This window comes from Anser brachyrhynchus, assembly GCF_964034855.1.
Source record: "Anser brachyrhynchus genome assembly, chromosome: Z".
Lineage (NCBI taxonomy): Eukaryota > Metazoa > Chordata > Aves > Anseriformes > Anatidae > Anser > Anser brachyrhynchus.
Genome location: NC_137697.1, coordinates 10,614,600 through 10,636,265, shown reverse-complemented (window position 1 = coordinate 10,636,265; position 21,666 = coordinate 10,614,600). Strand labels below are relative to the sequence as shown.

General features: G+C 42.5%; 1 protein-coding gene across 3 annotated transcripts in view; it reads left to right on the top strand.

The window, feature by feature from the left end:
- The first annotated feature begins 15,003 nt into the window (after nucleotides 1–15,003).
- The window catches only part of PLCXD3 (phosphatidylinositol specific phospholipase C X domain containing 3), a 91,706-nt gene continuing 85,043 nt past the window's right edge, over nucleotides 15,004–21,666 (top strand). The window contains exon 1 of one of the 3 annotated variants that reach the window (XM_080575039.1): nucleotides 15,004–16,157. In XM_080575039.1, coding sequence (XP_080431165.1) covers nucleotides 16,055–16,157 — 103 coding nt within the window. In that variant the 5' untranslated portion in view covers nucleotides 15,004–16,054. The remainder of the gene's footprint in view (nucleotides 16,158–21,666) is intronic. The other 2 variants (XM_080575040.1, XM_080575041.1) reach the window with 2 other exon arrangements.

Sequence of the window (21,666 nt, the reverse complement as noted above, 5' to 3'; positions counted from 1 at the left end):
GCTGTGGATTCTCCATCCCTGGAGGTGCTCAAGGCCAGGCTGGATGGGGCTTTGTGCAACCTGGTCTGGTGGGAGGTGTCCCTGCCCATGGCAGGGGGGTTGGAATTAGATGAGCTTTAAGGGCCCTTCCAACCCAAACTGCTCTGTGATTCTGTGATGCTGCCAGGAGGAGCAGCACAAGGCTGACACCAGCAGCCTGCCTCCAGGGGCTTCAATGCACCCACGCAGGGGTTCAGAGCCTGAGCCCTCTGCAAAGCGGCGGGCAGCCTAGCCATCTTCCATGTGTCCTTCCTGTCTCCTGACCAACATTTCTGGGCTGCAAACACCACTGTGTTTTCAGCAGTGGATTGAATATTGGTATTTCAGAGGGCTTTATGGATTCCCAGTAAGAGCAATTTAGGGACAGGTGTGAAATGTTGACTTGAGGGAGTGCTTGCTTGGTTTCTGTAACCTGCAGGTGTTAGCTCTGCACCTAAAAAGCATTGGCTCAGACTGATGCATAAACAGCAGCTTTTTCCTCTGAAATCTTGGTTTCCAAAGTAAATTTCACCTTAACTAAAACAGTATTTTATTTATTTTTTTATTTATTTTAGGAGAACAGTGCTATCTGTCACACTTACATTTGGCAAACCTCAGTAGCTTTACAGTTGTTATTTAGAAACTCGGTGTTTGCTGACACAATAACCATTGTATACACGAGCCTCTTTACTTCAAAGAGGAATTAGTTTTGAAACAGCAAATGAAATTTTTGGCAAATTGTGGCAACTAGTGTAACACTGAGTTATTACTGTAAATATTTTTTGCTATGCCATTGCTCCATTTTCCCCGCTGAGCCAGCTCTGGGACAGCAGGCGTACTGGCCCCGCGTTGGCATGCCAAGGCAAAGCCTCAGCAAAACACATCTACATCTGTCCCCCCGAGCACTGCTTGCATTAAAATAGATTATTCTTCACATACCCAGCGCCTGGCAGGCCAAATGGAGATGCCTGGGTTGCTCGATCGATTTCCATTTCTGACAGCCTCGTGTTTGCTCAGTCTTGCCTCCTGCTCGATGCCGGGGCGGGTGTTGGGGCTGGGAGCTTGTCTCATCCTCATCCGCATCCTCACTGGCATCGTGGTGGCTTTGTTGCTTGGAGACAGCTGCGGGGACGTGCTGGTGGCACCAAGCACACCTGGCTCAGTTGCCAAGGAGATGGGAGCATCTCCTGCTTCCCCTTCAGGCCTTGTCACGAGAGAGGCGAGCAAAACCCGTCCCCAGGATGCTTAAAATATTGCTTTAATTTAACCAAAGTGAGAGGGAAGCTACCTAATGTGCGTCTGCAGCAGCCTTCTCGGGGAACAAATGCTGTGTTTTGTGTCTTCTGGAGGTGGTGGCTGGAAGCGCGAGGTTACAGCACGTTGTGTGATGGAGGAGAATAATTAGACACAATCTGGATTTAGGGCATAAAAACGCCATAAACTTTCTGGAGGTTTTAAACTCACAGAGCAGCGCCTTCTGCTCACCCTAATGTTTATGGAGTTTCAAGGAAAAACACTAAAATTTGCTACCAGAAGCTTGATTGCAAAAGTGAAGATTGGACTTGAGAAGTTCATTTTTCCTTCAAGAAGACCGTAAAAGAAACAAAAGCCAGGCATATCTATTTCATTCCTCTCCATAGAGAATCACAGATGCACACTTCAGCTGGCCTTAATAAAATGCTTGATACAGAGGTAGAGGAGAAAATGTATTTGGGGAAGAGCAGAGATCCTGTGAACATATTTCTCAGTCTCCCTCAGTTTCTTGAAGGCTCCTTTCTCCTTGACGGGACTGGGAATGGGCACAAGCAAGGTGGCCACTCAGGAAGGGATCGGGCATCCTCCTTCAGAGCTGCTCTCTCTCCTCAGTGAAAGCAGGTCCAGATAGCTGCTCCCCTGTGACATGGCTTTGCAATGGGCCGCCTAGGTTCTGCCTTTCCCTTTCCCTTTCCCTTTCCCTTTCCCTTTCCCTTTCCCTTTCCCTTTCCCTTTCCCTTTCCCTTTCCCTTTCCCTTTCCCTCCCTCCCTTCTTCCTCCCTCCCTCCCTCCCTCCCTCCCTCCCTCCCTCCCTTCCTTCCTTCCTTCCTTCCTTCCTTCCTTCCTTCCTTCCTTCCTTCCTTCCTTCCTTCCTTCCTTCCTTCCTTCCTTCCTTCCTTCCTTCCTTCCTTCCTTCCTTCCCTCCCTCCCTCCCTCCCTCCCTCTCTCCCTTCCCCCCTTCCTTCTTTCCTTCTTTCCTTCTTTCTAAATAAAATGGGTTTACTGTCTTTTATCCTTTGCAAAATCTGTAAGTCGCTAATCAGCGCAGCATAGCAAATGTATGGGGTTGGGTGGTGTTGGAAACAAAGTTCAGCACTACAGGGAAAAAATCCTTGGAAATTGCTCTTGAGATGTATTCATAGGTCTAGAGGTTTCTAAATATTTAGTGTCCATTACTGTTATTGGCAGCAATTTACTGGTCTCATAATTATTTCTTCTCACTTATTTATTTGGATTTATACAGCCAATAAAGCAAAAACCTATCCCCATCCCTAGGCACTCCTCATAACTTTTGAGATAAGTACCTTAAACTCACCGAGCTTTACCAGACAAAACACCAACAACAATATTTATCCCCCCTCATAAATATTTTAGAGATCCCCCTATCTCACAGATCTCCCCACCACTGGGGACTTCAGCACTACAGAGGAGAGCAGCAAAGCACCAAAGCAAAAACCCACCCAGGATTTCACAGGCACGTTTTAACCACCGGAATACTGCTATGTTAATTATTCATTCGGGTTATGAATTTGCATGACATTAGTGAGGAGAGGTCTCTATTAGCACGTCACTGGAAAAAAAGAAAAAAAGAAAAAAAAAAAAAGCACCTGAGCTGAAGAATTTACTACTGTATTTTAGAAATAATTGTAGGGCAAGGGGTGAATAGCAAGGAGTGGTAAAGGAAAGGAGCAGCGAGGCACTTCTGGTCAGGGTCGTGTGCAATGCTGCCGGTGTGTCTGCCTCGTAATTGCATGTTTTTTTGTCAGTGTGGTGCTGTAAATGGGTTAAAAGGAGAATTTAAAAGAAATTACTGTTCTTTCTCCTTTCTCCTGCCCTCTTATCTCTCAGAGACAGAGGCAGTTTTAGCAGATATTCATTGCCTTTTCATACTTATACTTTTAAATATTTTCTTTGTGAATTATGTGTACATGAAGTGCCAGAAGTTCCTTCTATATCTAGCAAGATTTTTTTTTTTTTCAAGGACTGGATGCACAGTAAAAGGATGTTCTGACTATTCCAGTGTACTTTTGTGAAGACTTTTTTTTTCTCCAAAGGTATTATTCCTTGGTCAGCAAACCACTTATCCATGGCTGGCACACTCAGCTACTGAAATACTTTGCTCTCACATTTTTCTTAATTATTCTTCCTCATTGTCCTACAGACCCTCTCTGTGCATTAGTAAAAAGCTGGCACTTCAATCCACTCTCAGCTGAACTTCTCTAACTTCCCAAAAGTTGCTCAAAGAGCTTCTTCTAATAAAGACAATTTTCAGAAAGTATTACAGTGAGAAGTACCAGAGAAGAGAGTTGGAGTGTTGACACACCACATCCCAGATGGATTTCTGCATGCACACATGAAAGTGTGCAAGCAAGACACACATTGCTCAAAAGGCTTTGTTTTTTCTGGAGGGAATACCATTTCAAACACAGCATTTGCCTTTTGGGATGCCTTTGGGGGTTTAAGGATATCTGTCTCCACACAGGTCAAGAAAATTATTGTCCTGGGATCCCAAGTTTGTTTCCAGGGGAGAGGAGTGATGCAGAAGATCAGAGCATGGTTCTGGTTCTCGTTTGCAATGGGAAAAAAAAAAATAGTTCCTGCTTTTCCTTTTTCTTCCACAACACTGTGGCTGTTTAGCCAACAGTGAGACTTGCAGAGCTCTTGTTACATCCCAGGGAAAGCCAAAACAGTGCCGGTGAAGGCTGGCTCCCTCATGTTTGGAGCCAAACCTCCCATTGACTTCAAAGGGGAGAGGATTTTACCCACTGGATCTTCTCCATCTGTGTGCCATTCAAGCTGCTTATCACTCTGAACATTCACAAAACTCCTGCTGCTGTTTCTCTTCCAGCAATGGAAAACTCTTCCAAAAAGTGAAATTCTAAAAATGGGCCTGAGTTTTGCTAGCTTTTTCACTTCATATGGCTGGTAGAATAACACATCAACACTCCTGCTTTTCAGATGGCATATGCTCAACGTAACAGCAAGGAAACATTATTGGTCTATCCTCACCATGTAGATGCTGATGAATGTGCTGCATCATTTCCACACAGAAATTTTCAACAACGTACTTACACTCTGAATCAATGTACTCTTTCTTCCATTCATAAATATGTATTGTCTGGTTTTGAGATGCTTATATATGTATACGTGCATCAATCTGTTAATTTAGACAGAGCTACAACTCACCGTACTTTAACAGAGAAATACTTGTTAAAATAAAAGACTACTTAAAAATCTTCAGATTCAATCTAGCACTTTAAATGAAACTGATTAAACTAAATAAACTCTTTTTAAATTAAAAATTAAATTAAACTAAATAAACTAATTAAACTAAATAAACCATTTATTATGTTCTGCCCGTGTGCACGAAAGGATGAAGCCAAGTACTGGGCTCTCTCCCTGCAGCTTCTGCCTGTTCTCCAGGTCCATCTTCATCCCCTTCACTTGCCCATGCCCCTGCTGGTGCTGGTGGCTGTCCTCATGGCTGCTGTGGTCAACACTGAGCCATTCCTGGAGCTTTCCAGGGCCAAGATCTGCTTCTGAGCCACTGACACCTAAATGCACAGCCATCTCTTGCCACTTGCCATCTGAAGTTATTTTAATTTCATCCTCAGGTAAGAGGGCTTTGTGAAGCTGTAATTACCATGTGGAAAATTCCCAGGATCTCCTCCTAGGTGTGAAAACATCAGGAGCACAATCCAGATTAAGTTTCAGCTTTCCACAGAGGCAGAAATTGGAAATCATCACTTTGTGCAGACACAAAATGTATTTCAGTAAAGTTTAACACCTGTGTGCAAATTATTGTAGCCAGCATGGCTTTGGGAACTTGAATTCTTTCACTTTTTGTTGTCTTGCCCATGTGAGCCCCATGATCTCCATGGGTCTGGAGTCAACATGAGAAAAAGCAGATGCTGCAGGTTTCAGCCCTGCCCTGCTCTAGCCTGCTTCACCTGTACAAAAACACCTGTTGGAAGTGGCCCATTCGTGGAAATACCGTGGAACATTGATTGCAGCAATGTGTTGCTTTTCCCTATTGCCCTGAAAAATTATAACGAGAAGACCGGATATCTGGAAAAAAAAAAAAAAAAAGGATCAGACATATTTTAAGGCAAAGTGGTTGTACCTTGCATTCAGGCTAGTAGGTCAAGGAAATGAGCTGCCCAGAGCCCTGTGAAACACTTGGGATTTATTTCATTGTAGAGTGAGCCTGAAAACGAAATTCACCAGCCTGATCCTTCACTGAGGGCTGTGCTGCCAGCTGGACTCCACTGTGCTCCCCAGGGCAGCAGGACTCGGGCACAGCGAGTTACCATAGCGGGCCACAACCTCTCCCTCCAGCTTGCTGGTTTATGGTGCTTGCAGGTTGCATGGGGAGAAGTCTGATGAATTCTTTAACCCCATTTTTTTTCCCAGGGAATTAGCCAAATATTTTACAGTCCAGCAGCTAAAATATGTGACTTTATATTGGGAAAAAAAATAGTTCTAATCCTAAGGGGTTTGTATATTTACTACGAATTATTCTTATCTTTTATTCACTCAGTGTCATACGGATCATTACTTTTGCAAACTTAATTATCTTTAGAATCGAGAGCTGCACTGCATTTAATGAAACTGTTTTTAACATCTTTTCACTCTGCTAGCAAGTCATGATGCACAGTAATTAGGGCTCGATCCTGTGGACAGAAAATTACTTTGAAAACTGATGCCTGATTTCCAGGCTTTAGCTGGAAACACTCGTGTCCTTCTGGAATTGTTCATTACGTACAGTGCTATCTGGCAATTAAGGTGTTAGGTGCATAATTTAATTTGCCGCACAGGTCAAGGGTGAGGAAGCAATTCAAAGCAGAGAGAAGCTGAGATGAGTCCGCGGGTATCAGGAGGAGCCAGATGGCAGGGGGCAGACGCTCTTTGAAGGAAATGCGGTCTCTAATCCTCAACACTGGAACTATTTCTGTTTCTCCAGTGCTCAGCAGAATTATGTGGCTGGCTTCCCATGCAGACATGTCAAGGACTACATGATCCCCCATGAGAAAACTGAAATTACAGTGCAGCTTCTCTTACTTGCTCCTTTTACAAGGGGGTGTGGGATGCTGCTGTGGTCCACTGGCCCCTGTCACTGTTTCAGTTCACAGTCAGCCCTGCCTTACCATGCAGCCTTGCTTGACCCCCAAGCATGGTCCTTTATTAGGCAGTAAGAGAAGCCATACTGTCATACAACTATTATGCAAACATCAAGTTCCTCTGCGTACTTGCCAGCCTGGATCCAAAGCTGTGATTCCATGTTCCCCTTCTAATTATGTATTTTCATTGCATTGTATCAATTGTTCTCCTATTGATTATTTTTATATGTTTAATTCAACCACTATCCCATCGAGTTTTGCAGGCTATACTGCGTGGTTCCTTCACTTCTTGAAGACCAAGATCTGAAGAGTGGTCTTGCACTATATTCCTCTCCAGGGCTGATGTGAATCAAGCCCTTCCTTTAATTAGCCTGGGCTCAACAGCATGTTTAGTTTGGCCTGTTGACGTCTCCATTGCTTTGTTACTTGGCTGCAAACAATTAGCTCCGCAGGCAGGTTAGATGAGATTTGCAGGTGTGCGTTTGTCTTGTGCCCAGCTGTTAGCTATGGGGCACTTGGCTGAGACAAGCTGTGCTCACTGTCTTCCAAGCCTGTATGTTACTTCATGCTTTATAAAAGACATTCATCCTCCAAGCTTATAGTTCTCCTCCTTTCACCGATTTTGGAAGATATGTAGAACAAGGTGTTTAGGATCTCAGTGACCTATGATCTGCACATAGGTTTCAAGGTGTTTCATGACTCAGCAGACAGCTAAGACCCTGCCATCTGCTGATGAAACACCTTTGCCAACAGAGACTCCTGGAGTCTGCCTTCCTGGGGATTTGGTCAGGACATAGCATCTGACAGCTTTTTTTTGCAGCCTCTGGTTTGTTGACAGCGTTGAACCCTGTCATAGTCTGCAGGCGTGTTGTTATCATCAGGAATCACCTTTGGATTTCAGCATTCTCCATTTCCTTGAGCAGTTATTTTCTCTCTTCATGACCAGCTACTTTTTCATTCTCTTGTTCTTTCCCTCTTTCCTTCTCACCTCATTCTCCTGGGCTGGAAAAACAAATATTCCTGGTTTCAGGAGAAAAGTTTACGTTGTTCTATAGGATACTACCTTTGAGCAATGACTGTATGTATAACATTCCTTATTAACACATGGCCTGGCATGCTGCAGAAATGCTGACTCCCCAGAATTAGTTCTCATCTTTATTTCTCTAGAATCCATGCCTACCTCTTCCTACCTCTTCCTCTAGAGAAGACAGATGCATCATGCATTTCTCTGGAGCTGAGACTCTGCCCTGCATTCTGTACTACCTGGCCTGCAAATGCCAAGACGGTACGAATATTTTGTTCATACTGATCACAGGGTGTGTCTAATTAGAAAGGAACATTACTTCTCATTCCCACAGCATGCACTGACTGCAGCCCGTAAAATGTGGCTATTCTACTGATTCCAGAAGTGTGCTAAAATCTCATTACTCCTGCTGACCATTTTCAACACCGCTGGTCAATGCTTCATTACCATGCAACCAGCAGGAGCCTGTTTAGGAAGCCTTGTCCAGGATGCTGAAATGCATCGTTCATGAAACAGTTGCAGTTGCCAAAAGTGGAAGTGACCACCGTTAACACTCTGCAGCTCCTGTTGGGAACATTCTGTGTCATCCATCATGGTTTCTGTTTAAAAATAGAAGACACTTCTCATCCCTAGTGGCTTTGGATATAAGCACAGTAGAAGCATCAGCTATTAACCAACTGACACTGGTTCTCCACCCAGGGAATCCAAATCCTACTGAATCCAGCAGAGAATTTAATTTTCTTCACTGATTTTGGTTTATTTTCCAACAGGCAAAGAAATAAAAATAATTTGTTTATTATTGCTTAATATTAATTGCTTAAGGAGCCATTCTACATTTATTCACTTCCGCTGTTTTCTCACTTAATTCAGTTCCCATTTCTTTTAGCCTCTTTTAAATAACATTTAATACAGAACATGAATGGCTTGAGTGATGTTTGCTCTTTTAAAAATAATCCTACAGCAAAGAAATGGGAACTACACAGAAGTGCATGTGCTCTTCATTCATAGCCAAGATCAATTACAAGATATCATTCAGAATATCTTGATTGTAATGAAAGCTCTGTAGAATTTGAGACTCACTTTTTATAAAACTTGTTTTCCATACTTTAACAAATAAAAAAACTATTTTCCTCTTTTTCCTTGGTAGCTAAATACCCTGTCAGGGAGGTCTGAACTTCATCCTAAGTGGCTGACACACACAAAATGATTATGTCTTTTATTTCTGATGGTCCACTGTAAAATCCTGCAGATGCTTCACTGTGGAAGAAGATTACACAAGTGGAAGATTATCCACTTTGGATAATCTCAACCATTTTTTTTCCTGCTACATTCACTGATTTTTCTGTGTGTGGGCTTGTCTTTTCTTACTACCACAGGATAACATAATAAATATTGACAATTATTTTTTTTTCTCGACTTGGTTCTGTCTTGCATTTTTAACAGTTTTTACCCTGCCATGGAAGTTCCTAACTTGTCTCTGCTAGCTACAGAGTCCTAAGGTAAGATCTCAGCATCTAGATACTCTGAATTCTTCTGGAATATATTGTCCAGTTCATATTACTTTTCAGTGCACATTTTATTAGACTGGCCAAAAACATATATTCATACAAAGGGGTGGGTTTTCTGACAAAACTAGGTAGCTTCATTGTTTTGTGACTGCCTTGAAAACTTTTTTTCATTTGTGCTGCTGGAAAACTTAAAAATTGGGAGGAGGGAGGAAGAAACTGGAGGAGGAGATATTGGCTGGGGGCTTTCAACTCTATACTTTTTAACCAAAGGTAGACATTTTCCTGTTGAAGAAGTCTCCTGTGACCACCTCAACACTACGCTGGGTGGCTACATATTTTATGATTAGCACTGGGACTTAGTTCTGCATTGTCTGTGATACCTCCACCATTAAACTAGCTCAGTTAGCTCTTGTTTTTGTTAAAACTCAGTTTTCATTCTTGACAATGTGCTGAAGTTAATATGCTGTAATCCAGCCTGCTGTGCAAGGTCTCCACTGAGTTAAACATGGGGCCTTCAAAGTCACAGAGGCACTTGTTCATGGCAAAATGTTCCTGAGCTTCTGTAGGATATTTTGAAACATTGTCAGGCCTGTTTAGATTAAAAACCAACCAAACACGTCTCTCCCATTCCTCCCTGTACTGAAGTTGAATATATATATTTTTTCTGTGATCTTATGCTACTGTGCAGAAAATGGGGTTTTTCATGATCTTCCATCACCAAACTCAGTAATGCCACTACAGTCTTTGCAATTACGCCAACATTACCAACCTTGTTTGTTTTTAACCAAATAAAAGAGTAGTCACCATAGCTGTATTTTTAAACAAACTTCTTCGATAAAACATGCTGTAGGTGATTACTGAACATGTTTCATTTCATCATAAGTACAATGTTCTGTACTTTTCAGTCATTTTCTTGTTTTATATGGCCTTTCCTAAACAATAAATAACTCCGCATGACAATCTTAGAAAAGAGAAGAAACAAAACAAAACAAACACTCTCTTCCAGAAACTGTAGAAATAACGTTCATAGAGGGGTAGCTATGGTGAAATTGATTTCCACCTGCATGCTGGACATGTGTATTATAATTCACCTTTCAGCCTCTTTATCACAACTTTTGAGAGTTTGGTTAATTATAACAAATTGTCTTTCCATACATGTTAATTATTTTATTCTGGGTTAACAGTAGATGGAGTATACATTTTGGACCTGTGGTTTTTTTTTTTTTTTTGTTTGTTTGTTTGTTTTTTCATTAAGACATGCATATTTTCTTGGGTCCCCTGTATATTATAGTGAAGTTTCTACTTTGGTTGTAAATTATGCTACTATAAATGCACATTGGATCTTCACCCATTTCGTTCGCAGTGCCTGTAGTTCACTATGACAAATGGGAATAACATAGAATCCTTTTCATCAGCTGCCTGGTACAAATACAATGACTTCTCCTCAGATTCAACACCAGTACCAGCAAGGATGTTCAGTTTTTCTTAGCAGAGAAAAATTGAACATGAGTGCACGGTAAAATACTTTTTTTTTTCTTGAAAAAAAGACAGAAACACAAATATTCTTTCCTATAAAATGAAAAATAGACTATTTACCCTAATTTTACAAGGTTTTATTTTCTGTTTACTCATAAATTTTGTAAGCTGTTTTGCCAGGATGAGTACTGCCAAATAAAGATTGCTTAATGAAGGCAATATGAGATTGTTGAAGAATCCAGATGAAGTCTGAAATGACAAAAATACTTGTCACTTCTCGTATTAATCTATATGGTCATTTTAAAAATTATGTCCTTCAACCAACCTCTGATTCTTTAGGGTTTTGCTTGTTTTAGGGATAAAAATGTCTTTTTATTCCCGTCAGCCATGATGACTAACAATATTGAGAATAGCATGGTTTCAGTGTTTGTGGAGGTAACAAGAAGATAACTAGAAATTCAGCTGCAAACAACTGGAAGGATTTTGCTGCCCAGTTGTGACTGATAGCATAATTTAAAGACATGAGAGCTGCTAATGTGGGGTTGTGGCCAGGATGTGTTCTGAAAAACTTCTATTCATAGAAATGAGCAAAGAAGGAGGAAGAGACCAAACCTCAGAAGCAGGGTCCACTGAAAAACTTCAAATATATAAAGAATATCAGTTCTTCTGTGCAGAGCCTCATTTTGAATTCATTAACAATAGATTTATAGTAGCCTCTAAATAAATAACATATAACAGGAAAACTACAGAGAGACAATGTCTCGCTAAGCCATTTTTTTCTTTTACCTTTCAGAGTAGAATGTACTTTTTGCTATTTAGAGGAAAAGATCCTGTTACTACTCTTTTGTTATTCACATGATTAAAACGGATGCCAAGGACATGTGAAAAGACAAAGCATCTGACTGTTAAAATGACAGAGTTTAACAATGAATGTTTACCATTAAAATGCTAATTTTTAAGAGAATGAAAACAATGGAAAACCTTTTTTTTTAACAATGAAATTAATTTTGAGTGCTGAAGTAACATTCCTACTGGCTAAATTACTGTGTTTTCCTGTTCCAGAGAAGCAGAGGTGTCACTGTTCACCAATGCAGTTATAGTTGCAGACTGGAGAGAACACAGTATGCCATGACCAAATAGTACGATTTCAATTCTCCTTCTCTTCATGGCATCTTCAGTGAGCTCAACAAAGTTGTGAATAAAAGCGTGAAGATGGTATTTTTCACTATCTGTGCATTGCCTTTCATTTTCATTGTATCTGGTCCCTCTTAAACTTTTAAAGTATTTAACTCCTGGAACTCACTTTCTTTAGCACTTCAGACTTGCTGTGTGTAAGTACTCGGTAATTTGACCAAAGATGTAATTTAAAAAAAAATCTTTTTAAATAGGAACAAAAGATTGTATGGAAGCTCTGACCCTGTTTTACTTGCTGCCACAGTTTAAATTTTCTTTAAGATAACAAAAAATATTTTAAGATAAAAAAAATTCTTTTTACAAACATATTAACAGTAAGAGGAGTGCCAAGGAGGATCTTCATCCTTTACTGGACGCAGTGGGGAACATGGCCACTGAGGATAAGGAAAAGACTGAGATTCCCAATGCCTTCTTTATATCTGCCTTTAATAGTCAGACCATTTATCCTCGGGGTACTCAGCCTCCCGAGCTAGAAGTCTGGGACAAGGAGCAGAATAAACCCCTCACAGTTCAGGTGGAAACAGTTAGAGACCTGCTGCTTCACCTGGACTGCCATAAGCCCATGGGGCCAGATGTAATCAAGCCAAGGGTGTTAAGGGAGCTGGCAGATGTTACGGCTGGGCTGCTTTCCATCATCTATCAGCAGTCATGGTCAACTGGAGAGGTCCCAGGTGACTGGAGACTTGCTAACCTGACACCCATTTACAAGAAGGGATGTAAGGAGGATTCAGGGAACTGCAGGCATGTCAGCTTGACCTCAGTGCCAGAGAAGGTGATGGAACAGGTCATCCTGAGTACAGTGACACAGCATGTGTGGGACAATCAGGGGATCAGGCCCAGTCAGCATGGGTTCATGAAAGGCAAGTCCAGCCTTGCCAACCTCATCTCCTTCTATGACTGGGTGACCCGCCTGGTGGATGAGGGAGAGGCTGTTGGTGTAGTCTACCTAGACTTCAGCGAGGCCTTTGACATGGTCTCTCCCATGTATTCTCCTGGAGAAGCTGTCAGCCGATGTTTTGGACAGGTACACTCTTTGCTGGGTTAAAAACTGGCTGGATGGCTGGGCCCAGAAAGTGGTGGTGAACGGAGTGAAATCCAGCTGGCAACTGGTCACCAGTGGTGTTCCCCAAGGGTCAGTGTTGGGGCCCATCCTCTTTAATATCTTTATGGATGACTTGAATGAGGGAATTGAGTGCACCCTCAGTAAGTTTGCAGAGGACACCAAGCTGGGGGGAAGTGTCGACCTGCCAGAGGGTAGGAAGGCCCTACAGAGGGATCTGGACAGGTTGGGTCGACGGGCAGAGGCCAGTGGGATGAGGTTCAGCATGGCTAAGTGCCGGGTCCTGCACTTTGGCCACAACAACCCCATGCAGCACTACAGGCTTGTGACAGAATGGCTGGAAAGCTGTGCAGAGGAAAAGGCTCTGGAGGTGTTGGTCAATGCTCACCTGAACATGAGCTGGCAGTGTGCCCACATGGCCGAGAAGGCCAATGGCATCCTGGCTTGGACAAGGAATAGTGCAGCCAGCAGGACCAGGGAGGTGATCATCCCCCTGTACACTGCTCTGGTGAGGCCGCGCCTCGAGCACTGTGTTCAATTTTGGGCCCCTCACTACAAGAAGGACATCGAGGCCCTGGAGTGTGCCCAGAGAAGGGCTACGAAGCTGGTGAAGGGCCTGGAGCACAAGTCCTGTGAGGAGCGGCTGAGGAACTGGGGTTGTTTAGGCTGGAGAAGAGGAGGCTCAGGGGAGACCTTATTGCTCTCTACAACTGCCTGAAAGGAAGGTGTGGGGAGCTGGGGGTCGGCCTCTTCTTGCAGGTAACTAGCGATAGGACTAGAGGGAATGGCCTCAGGTTCAGGTTAGAAATTAGAGGTCATTTCTTCTCAGAAAGAGTAGTCAGGCCTTGGAACGGGTTGCCCAGGGAGGTGGTGGAGTCACCGTCCTGGGGGTGTTTAAGAAAAGGTTGGACGTGGTGCTTAGGGACGTGGTTTAGTGGGTGATATTGGTGGTAGGGGGACAGTTGGACCAGATGATCTTGGAGGTCTTTTCCAACCTTAATGATTCTGTGATTCTAAATCAGTTAAAATCCGTAAAATAGGTTTAGGCCAAACCAAAGTAAGCTGCTCTTCAACCAAGAGAGGCATTTGCTCTGTTTTTTATTAAGCTCTTCCCAAACACGGATGATTCGTTATGCTGAACTTACAGATCACTGAAACGCTCAACAGAATGCTACCTTTTTAAGTCAAAAATTCCACATAAGTGTTTCTTCAAGTTGCTAGAGAAAATATTTCCTACCTTCTGTCCCATTGGAGCTTCCTCTCCTGCACCACTTCCCTCTAAATTACTTATGTGTGCTTTCTCAGAAGTTCATAGGGAATCACTGACAGATTTCAAGTCTGCTATCTTAGCAGTTACAGTACATTAGAAACAGAGGCAAACCTCTTCAACATGGTTAGTGTGAGACATACTAGGGGGGACTGGTTTTTAGAAAATGGTTTGAAAATCCAGACCTTTAAGAAATCCTGCTTTGCATACTGAAAGACAAAAAAGCAGATACAAAAGCTCCAATTACCTGTGGAAGCAAAGGCCCACAAATTTCTAGCCATTGCAAAAAGGGACACTTACAGTTCTCCAGTAAAGTAGAAAGCATTCCTGAGAGACCTGGAATGATATCAGATAGTTCTAGCATTATTATAAAAAATAATACATCAAAAAATGATGGGACTTTCATGTATTTGTTTTATTTTGCTCTGAGGTAGACCCAAAGCTTTAGAGACTGAAAGAGATCAACAGTAGTTATTAATAACATGTTTAACCTTTCAAAAAGCAATATACATCAGTTTTGTGTCCGAAAAGATAGAACACATAGTGGAGTGGATAAAAATTCAGCAGCAGTTTTCCAGGTAACCAGTGCAATCCATTAATAACATTGCTACTTAAACTGATTGGGTCCAATCATGTTAATAAAAATATTCATTACCCCTCATTTGAATGCTCTTTGGAAATTTATAATTTTTGACTATTATTTCTTACCATCTTTTGAAGATGAAGTAAAGCAGCATCTTCCTTTTCTATGTCATTAGTGGGTTTTATGTCTTCATATTCAAAATCTGGACTTTTTTTTTTTTCCCATGTTTACTAATACTGGTGATTTTGGAAGGGGCAGATTAGCATACTAATAAGCAGGGAGCTAACACTGCAAAAATTAAACCTGTCACCATGACTGTATACTCTGTCCCTTTTTTCATGTACTACCAATTGAGATCCAATGTCTCTCACAAGGTCAACCATCTGTTCACATTTCTGCACACAGATCCCACCTTAAGAGCTGTTTCTATTGCAATAAGTGAGTCAGCAATTTTCCTTTTTTTGAATACCTCAGAAATATTCAGTCATTTTACAAAAAATCCTTCTTTTGTATTGTGCCTGAAGCAAGAGGCTTTTTTGTTTGTTTTGTTTTGTTTTTCAAGCTTGCACTGAAACAGAAATAATGGTTATTAATAATTGCTCCTTCCATGCTTACTTCCAAAGCCAGCTGCTATTGAAAATGTTGAGGAAAAACACAAACTACAGGACCAGAGCTGGCTCTCCTAGGACTTCAGGGCAAAGCAAGCATTGCTTGTGGATCTCTTCAGGCATTGTTTATGGCAGATCCACCAGGTGAACATCTCCAGAACTCCACACACATATCACCTACTAGCTACTTTAATAAAACATAAGCAGTCACGTTGAGGTCAAAAGATCAGGATTGTTGTAACAGCTCAAGATGGTCACTGAGCTTTATCAGCTTCACTAATTCATTGATCCAAAGGCAGAAATAAAATTGCTTTGCTAATGCCAACATTTAAGAAGCTGCCTCTTGAAATAAAGTTTGGTTGGGAATGAGAGTGTATGATACTACTTTACACCATCTTCAAAGGCTGCTATAAAATCACAGACCCTAAAAAATCAGATCTTGGAAGCGCGTTCAGGTAAGGAGCGATGTTTCTTAATGCAACACACTGCACAGAGTTTATATGACGAGCAGGGCAACCTGAGGCAGTCGTGGGCTGAGAGACCCCTCCGCGGGCCACCTGTCCCAGCACAGAAGGCATTTATTTAACCCACCTCCTGCCGAGCTCAGGGGGCTGTTACAGACCCCACGGGTCGCCCTGAGGAAGAGGAGGCAGCCGACCCCCCCCTGAGCGCCCTTCCAGGAACAGGCCGAGCGCCAACGCCGGGGGGGCCCTGAGGGGAAATGGCGGACCCCGGCAGCCACGCGGGGGGCGGTGGCACCGGGAGCCGAGCGGAGCCCGGCGGGGTGTGAGAGGGCGGCGGCCCCGCGGGGGAGAGGCGGCGAGGAGCGGGGCGGTGCCGGGCGGGCGGAGCCGGGCCGGGCCGGGCCGGGCTGGGCTGGGCTGAAGCAAGCGAGCGAGCGAGCGGCTGGCGGTGGGAGAGCGGCAGGGGCACGGCAGCGGCATGGCTTCGTCGCAAGGCAAGAACGAGCTGCGTTTCGCCGACTGGATGGCAGCCCTGCCCGACAGCATCCACGGCACGCCGCTCACCAACCTGGCCATCCCAGGTAAGGGCCGCCCCGCGGGTCCCCCTGCCCCTCGCCGCCCCCGGGGCGCTGGGGAAATGGCGGTGGGGGTCTGCCGCGGGGGGCCGACCCCGACGCCCCCCCGAGGGACGCGGTGCTCTGGCGGCGGCTGGCCCCTCGCCCGGGATATCGCGGGGTCGGGGCCGGGGTCTCGGAGCCGGGGTCTCGGAGCCGGGCCAGAGCCGAAAACATCAGGAGAAAAAAATAAAAAAAAAAAGCGTGTGGTATTGCTGCCCGGGCTCCATCCCGGCCGCAGTTCCAGCGGCACCGCGGCGTGCCGGCTGTGAACTCTGTGTCTCTCTTTCGCTCTTTCCCTCCTGGACTTTCGCATCCTTTTCCTCAGGAGGATGAAAGCCGAGGCTGCACTCAGGCAGAGCAGGCGTCGCAGTCCAGAGCGCTACAGGGCTGGGGCGGCCCTTGTGAGGGGCACCTCACCTGCCAGACCTCTTCTCCACCACCCCGTCCCCTCCACGATCCCCTCAGGAGCAGGGCTTCAGGGGTGCTGAGGTGTCTCAAAATCCCCCCTAGGAGAAATGTCCACTTCTTGCAAGTTTTGTGTAGCAGCTGCTTGCGTTTTGTAACAATGGTCAAAGAGGGTCTTAATATTTTAAGTCCGTAGAATTGTAGCAGCATTTTTACTAGAGCATGTCCTCAGTAATTGCTCTGTTCAAATGCAGGTGTGCTGCTTTAAAACACTTCATGCATCTCGTAGTCTCTTACGGTTTATGCAAGCTATGGCTAGTATTTTTACTTGCTACGATATTTTATTTATTTATTTATTGCTGTTGGTTGAATGCATGGCGTAAAAACCTGCCCCTCCTCAGCACAGGAAACCAGCATCTGTAACCGTAACTTGATGTATGTCAAGCCCTGCTGGAGCTATAAAAACCCTTTGGTGTTAATAACTCTTCCACAACCCATGGGCTGTAGGTTATTCTTACAGAATACTGTCTGTGATGAGGGGTGAGTTGGTTTGCATTCATTGGGTCTTTACAAGTTAAATATATTGTTTTAGTCTTTTTCTTGGTTTTGAGATCGCGATCAAACTTACTTGTGTGAAATTGCTTAAGAAGTACATCAGCATTAACTGGTTTCCTTGGCTGAGGCTTTACCTGGGCATCTCTCACCAAGCGCTCGCAGTTACTTTTTCATAGCCTTTTTGTAAAATACAGGGCAGGTTTTCACAGTAGACCTATCTCAGAGCTTTGGTGCAGCTTAGGCAGTAAATAATACAGGCTTTCAGACGTTTTATTAACATGTCTGAATTGTTTCTTAAAAAATAACCTCGTGCAGACTGTAAGTGCCAGTTAATGCCAGTACACCATTAAGCAGTGGGCAGGTTCTGCAGCCTTTAAGTGCAGAGAGTGACCCCTCATATTGACAGAAGGGTTTTCTTCTTGTAAAGGTGATGTGTGCAATCTTGTCTTTTGCGAAATAAGCCTCAAAACTTCTATTACTTCTGTGGCATATGGTGGAGACCTTTGAAGTTTGCCCTTCTGTTGACAGAAATTGACATAAACCTCATTTGTTTGTCTATTTTGCTTTTAAAATGCCATCTTTGGAAAAAAGAGCTGTCTGGGGAGTGGGGAAGTACAGCTCGAAAATTTGTCCCTATCAGAGCATGCCACACAGGCTCCGTGGGTATCAGTGCAGTTGAAGTAGTAGTATCTTCTGAAAGTAGATTTATTATCACGTTCAACATACGCAGCATGGAAATACACAATGTTAGTGAAAAGACAAACCTGGCATTGATTTAATCCGTCAAGAACAAATAATATTTTAGACATTAATAATGTTTGTTTGCAGGTTTCTTCCCATATGACCTCAGCTGAACATTAATGCTATATGTTTGTTATAGCTATTAACATAAGTACTGCTACCCAAGTAGGTAATGTAAGGAGTGTGCAGAAGCAGAAACCTATTATGCCAGGTTTATAGTTTTAACATGAATTTTTAACTATTTTTGGAATCTAATTTTTCCAAATTTCCAATTACTGTCTTAATGCAGTCATAGAATTTTTGCTGTATCTTGTAAATAGCATTTTCTGTGCATTTATTTTTCTTTTCCATACCCAAAGAAGGAAACAGTAATTTTTTTTGTTGTTGTTCTTGTTTTTTTGAGTAGGATATAAGTTTTACTTGCAGCAGAAGGAATACTGACTTTGGACTTAATCCAGCCAGATAGAATTCAGTTCAGGAGCCTGAGTAACAGTCCAACGCTAACGTCAAGAAAACCAAGTATTAGCTTGAAAATATTAGAATGAATTTTCCAAATGGATGTATGGATTCCAAATGGATCCAATACGGGTGATGTCCCAGTATATTAGGGAAAAATGTTGTTTTATTAAAAGTCATTGGTACATTTCTTATTCTTTAGAAGGAGTACCTGGAACTGAGGTGACGCACTGTGTTTGCACTAGCAAGCATGCAATACTTCAGCTGTTGCAGAAGAGAAACACCAAAAATGTAGCATTTTCTCATGATAGTATTTGAACAATTCTGTTGAAGGTAGTGCTCATATTATGTTTAAAAACATGATAGATCACACATAATCTGTTTTTTTTGTGTGTGTGGCTTTTTTTTTTTAAATGGTCAGTTAAGCTTATGCAGGCACAAATATATACTGTTTATCAACACTTAAGCTTCTATAGTGTTGGATTTTGTCAGTATCCCAGTAAACCCATTCACTCGTTTCACTCTCTGCAACTCAGGCCAAGAATTTTTTGTGAGATCAGGAATCCAATAGAGTATGCAGAGATCCCTAACACCAGCTTTGTGTCAGCTTTATCTGTCAAACTTTTCCATTTGGATTTATTCCAAATATGAGGATAGTTCCATACACCATGGTGTTTCCTTTGGTTCTGCTGGCTGTATCTGTGCTCTCTTGTACTGCAAATGGCAGATTTTTCTCAAATGAAGGATACCAGTAACAATTAATGGTATGCACTATGTAGAAACAACAAAATCTCTTAGCTACCAGGAAATAATACCATGCATATTTAATCTTCTATTGCTATGACAATTAGAACAATGAAGGGATATATTCAGCCTTAGGTGTGTGTCTCCTAGTGCTTGTAAACTCCCTCGTATGTTAAAAGATCTGCCTGGCTGAAGACGTAACAGTGTGGTTAAGGAAAAGGTGGAGGATTGTGGGTTGCTGCTTGGTTGGCTGCGGGGGTGTTTTATGGTTGTCAGTAAGGTGTAGCATTGTTGAATGCTTGTGTCTATTTGACCAGGGTAAGAAATAGCTTTCTGTAGATAATGTAGATTTATAGAACTGTAATCTTTAGGCCCCCAAATTGAGGATAGAAGGCAAAGTATAGAGTCTGTTCTGCTGTAGTAATGCTCACTTCTTAATCCAGGTTGAGGACATGAGCTATGTGCAATGCAGTAAAATAGACGTCAGTAGGCAGCATTTCCTTATGAATTGACCCACTTAATGATCAATTAACTTTATCTTATTGACAGTCTGGAAATACGCACGTAGTTTTACGAGTCTGAGGTTTTTATACAAATCATGTCTAATACCTTTTCCTCTAGTGCTGATACTCCAAGCTTCTGAGAAAGTCTTTAAGAATAATTTACAATGGAAGAAAGTGTTTTCCTTCCCAAATAGCTATTCCTTCCACCAAAATTGGTGCTTGCCTAAGATCAGCTTTATGAGCAATGCTGATGTGTGCTAGGGATGTCTATTGTTCACGTAGTGCAGATAAAATCTTCTGAATGAATTTAAGACCCTAAATACCTCTTGAGTGTCTCATTTTGAGAGCTGGGACTCTTCAAGCATTTGTTACTTATGCGTTTTGTGCTTTCTTTGAGTAGATGAAACCTTTGGCTTCAGTGTATGCTCTTGTTGCCTCAGAATTCACTGTGAGCAATGCAATTCTCAGTGAAAATTATTTTCACAGTGATACCAGCTTGGCAGCAGCATTTGCTCAGTGTTAGTTCCTTAGGAGGAATGCACAGGATCTGAAGAGCATCTTTTGTTTCTCAGATGGAATTTTTTTTCTGTTTTGACCTATAAAGTTCTTTGTTCATCGGCCAGAAAGCAATTACTAGACACAGCAGAGCTAAAGTTGGCTCATTTTAAATGAGAAGGAGCTTTTGGCAGGTGGAATTTTTTTTATGCTACCCAAATTTAGAAAGAGGCTCAGAGACTTGAAATTTGTATTCCCTACTCTCCCACCATCATCATGCTTTGAAAAGAAAAAGTGAGACCTCACAAAGAATCACGTTATAAGAAGGGACGATGTCTGTCAGTGTCGAAGATTTTTAGTAAGTGTATTAAGGTATGGGAGATAGTGCCAGGAGACCTGGGAAAAGCATGTATGTTGTAACTGCAATATCTTAGCCATTTGTGAATGACAGCACTGCTTAAGTAATATAGCAGATCTTTTCCTAATGATACTTTAAATTCCTTTCTTTCATTGTAATATCTTGCAGATGTTTGAGTGATTACTTCTTGGGCGGACAATTCTCATTTTCAGCCCCATGGGGAACTTCTTTCATCTTTAAAAGGGCTAAAAATACTTCCATGTCGGTTACATACATACGCGACATTTTCACTTTTTAAGTCTTACTAGGAAGCTCTTTAATTTTGAGCCTGAAGAGTCAATAAATTGGATTACCTTAGAGTCAAGAGTGATGTATTTGGGAAGTGTCTGGGACCTGTTTCATCCTTATCTGTCCACTAGTGGTCAACAGAGTACCTTTTCTTTGCTTTCCAGGGTCTGTACAAAATTACTTCTGCTTAGAATTGGGAACTAATAATGCAGGTAACCTTATAAATAAGCTTATAATGCAAGTTGCTCACTTAGCTTTTGGCCTAGACATGAAAGCCTAGAAGAACTCTTTCCAGTGCACCCTCTGTTCTATTTCAGTGTTCTTCTATCTGAAATAAGTACTTCACACTTTATTTTCTGGTCTGAAAATGAAGATCATCGTAACTGACATTCCTGACTTTTTTCTTTTCCTTTGGTAGCTATTTTCCTGGTAATGAGCTTTTTTTCATCATTTACTGTATGATGAAAACCTCTCACTGGCCTTGCACCTGCTAATAGGTTATTACCAGTCTTTTCAGAAATATTTCTGTGACACAGTTTCTTGTAGAATTCACCATTAATTCCCCCTACCATGATGTGTTTCTAGTATGCAGAGAATGAGGCTGTATGGTTCCTCTTACTGCCATAGAAAATGGGCAGTTCAGGCCCTTAAGTTACTTGCCCATCTAATACAAGAAATAATTTGAAACCGCTTTTTTTCGGTTTCCCAGCAGGAGTTTCTTATTTAATAAAGCAGTCTCCTCTGCCTTAGTTCCCGCAGAGCTGGCTTCTTCTCTGACCCTCCTAGCATCCCACTATGTTGGCAGGTGCATCAGAGGAAAAGCCTGCATTGCCATCTGGAATTATTCCTTTCTTTCCACCTCACTGAATTTCTGTTTCATTTCATCTCTTGGCTGAAAACTTCCTTCCTCTTCTGTCTGTGTATCGGA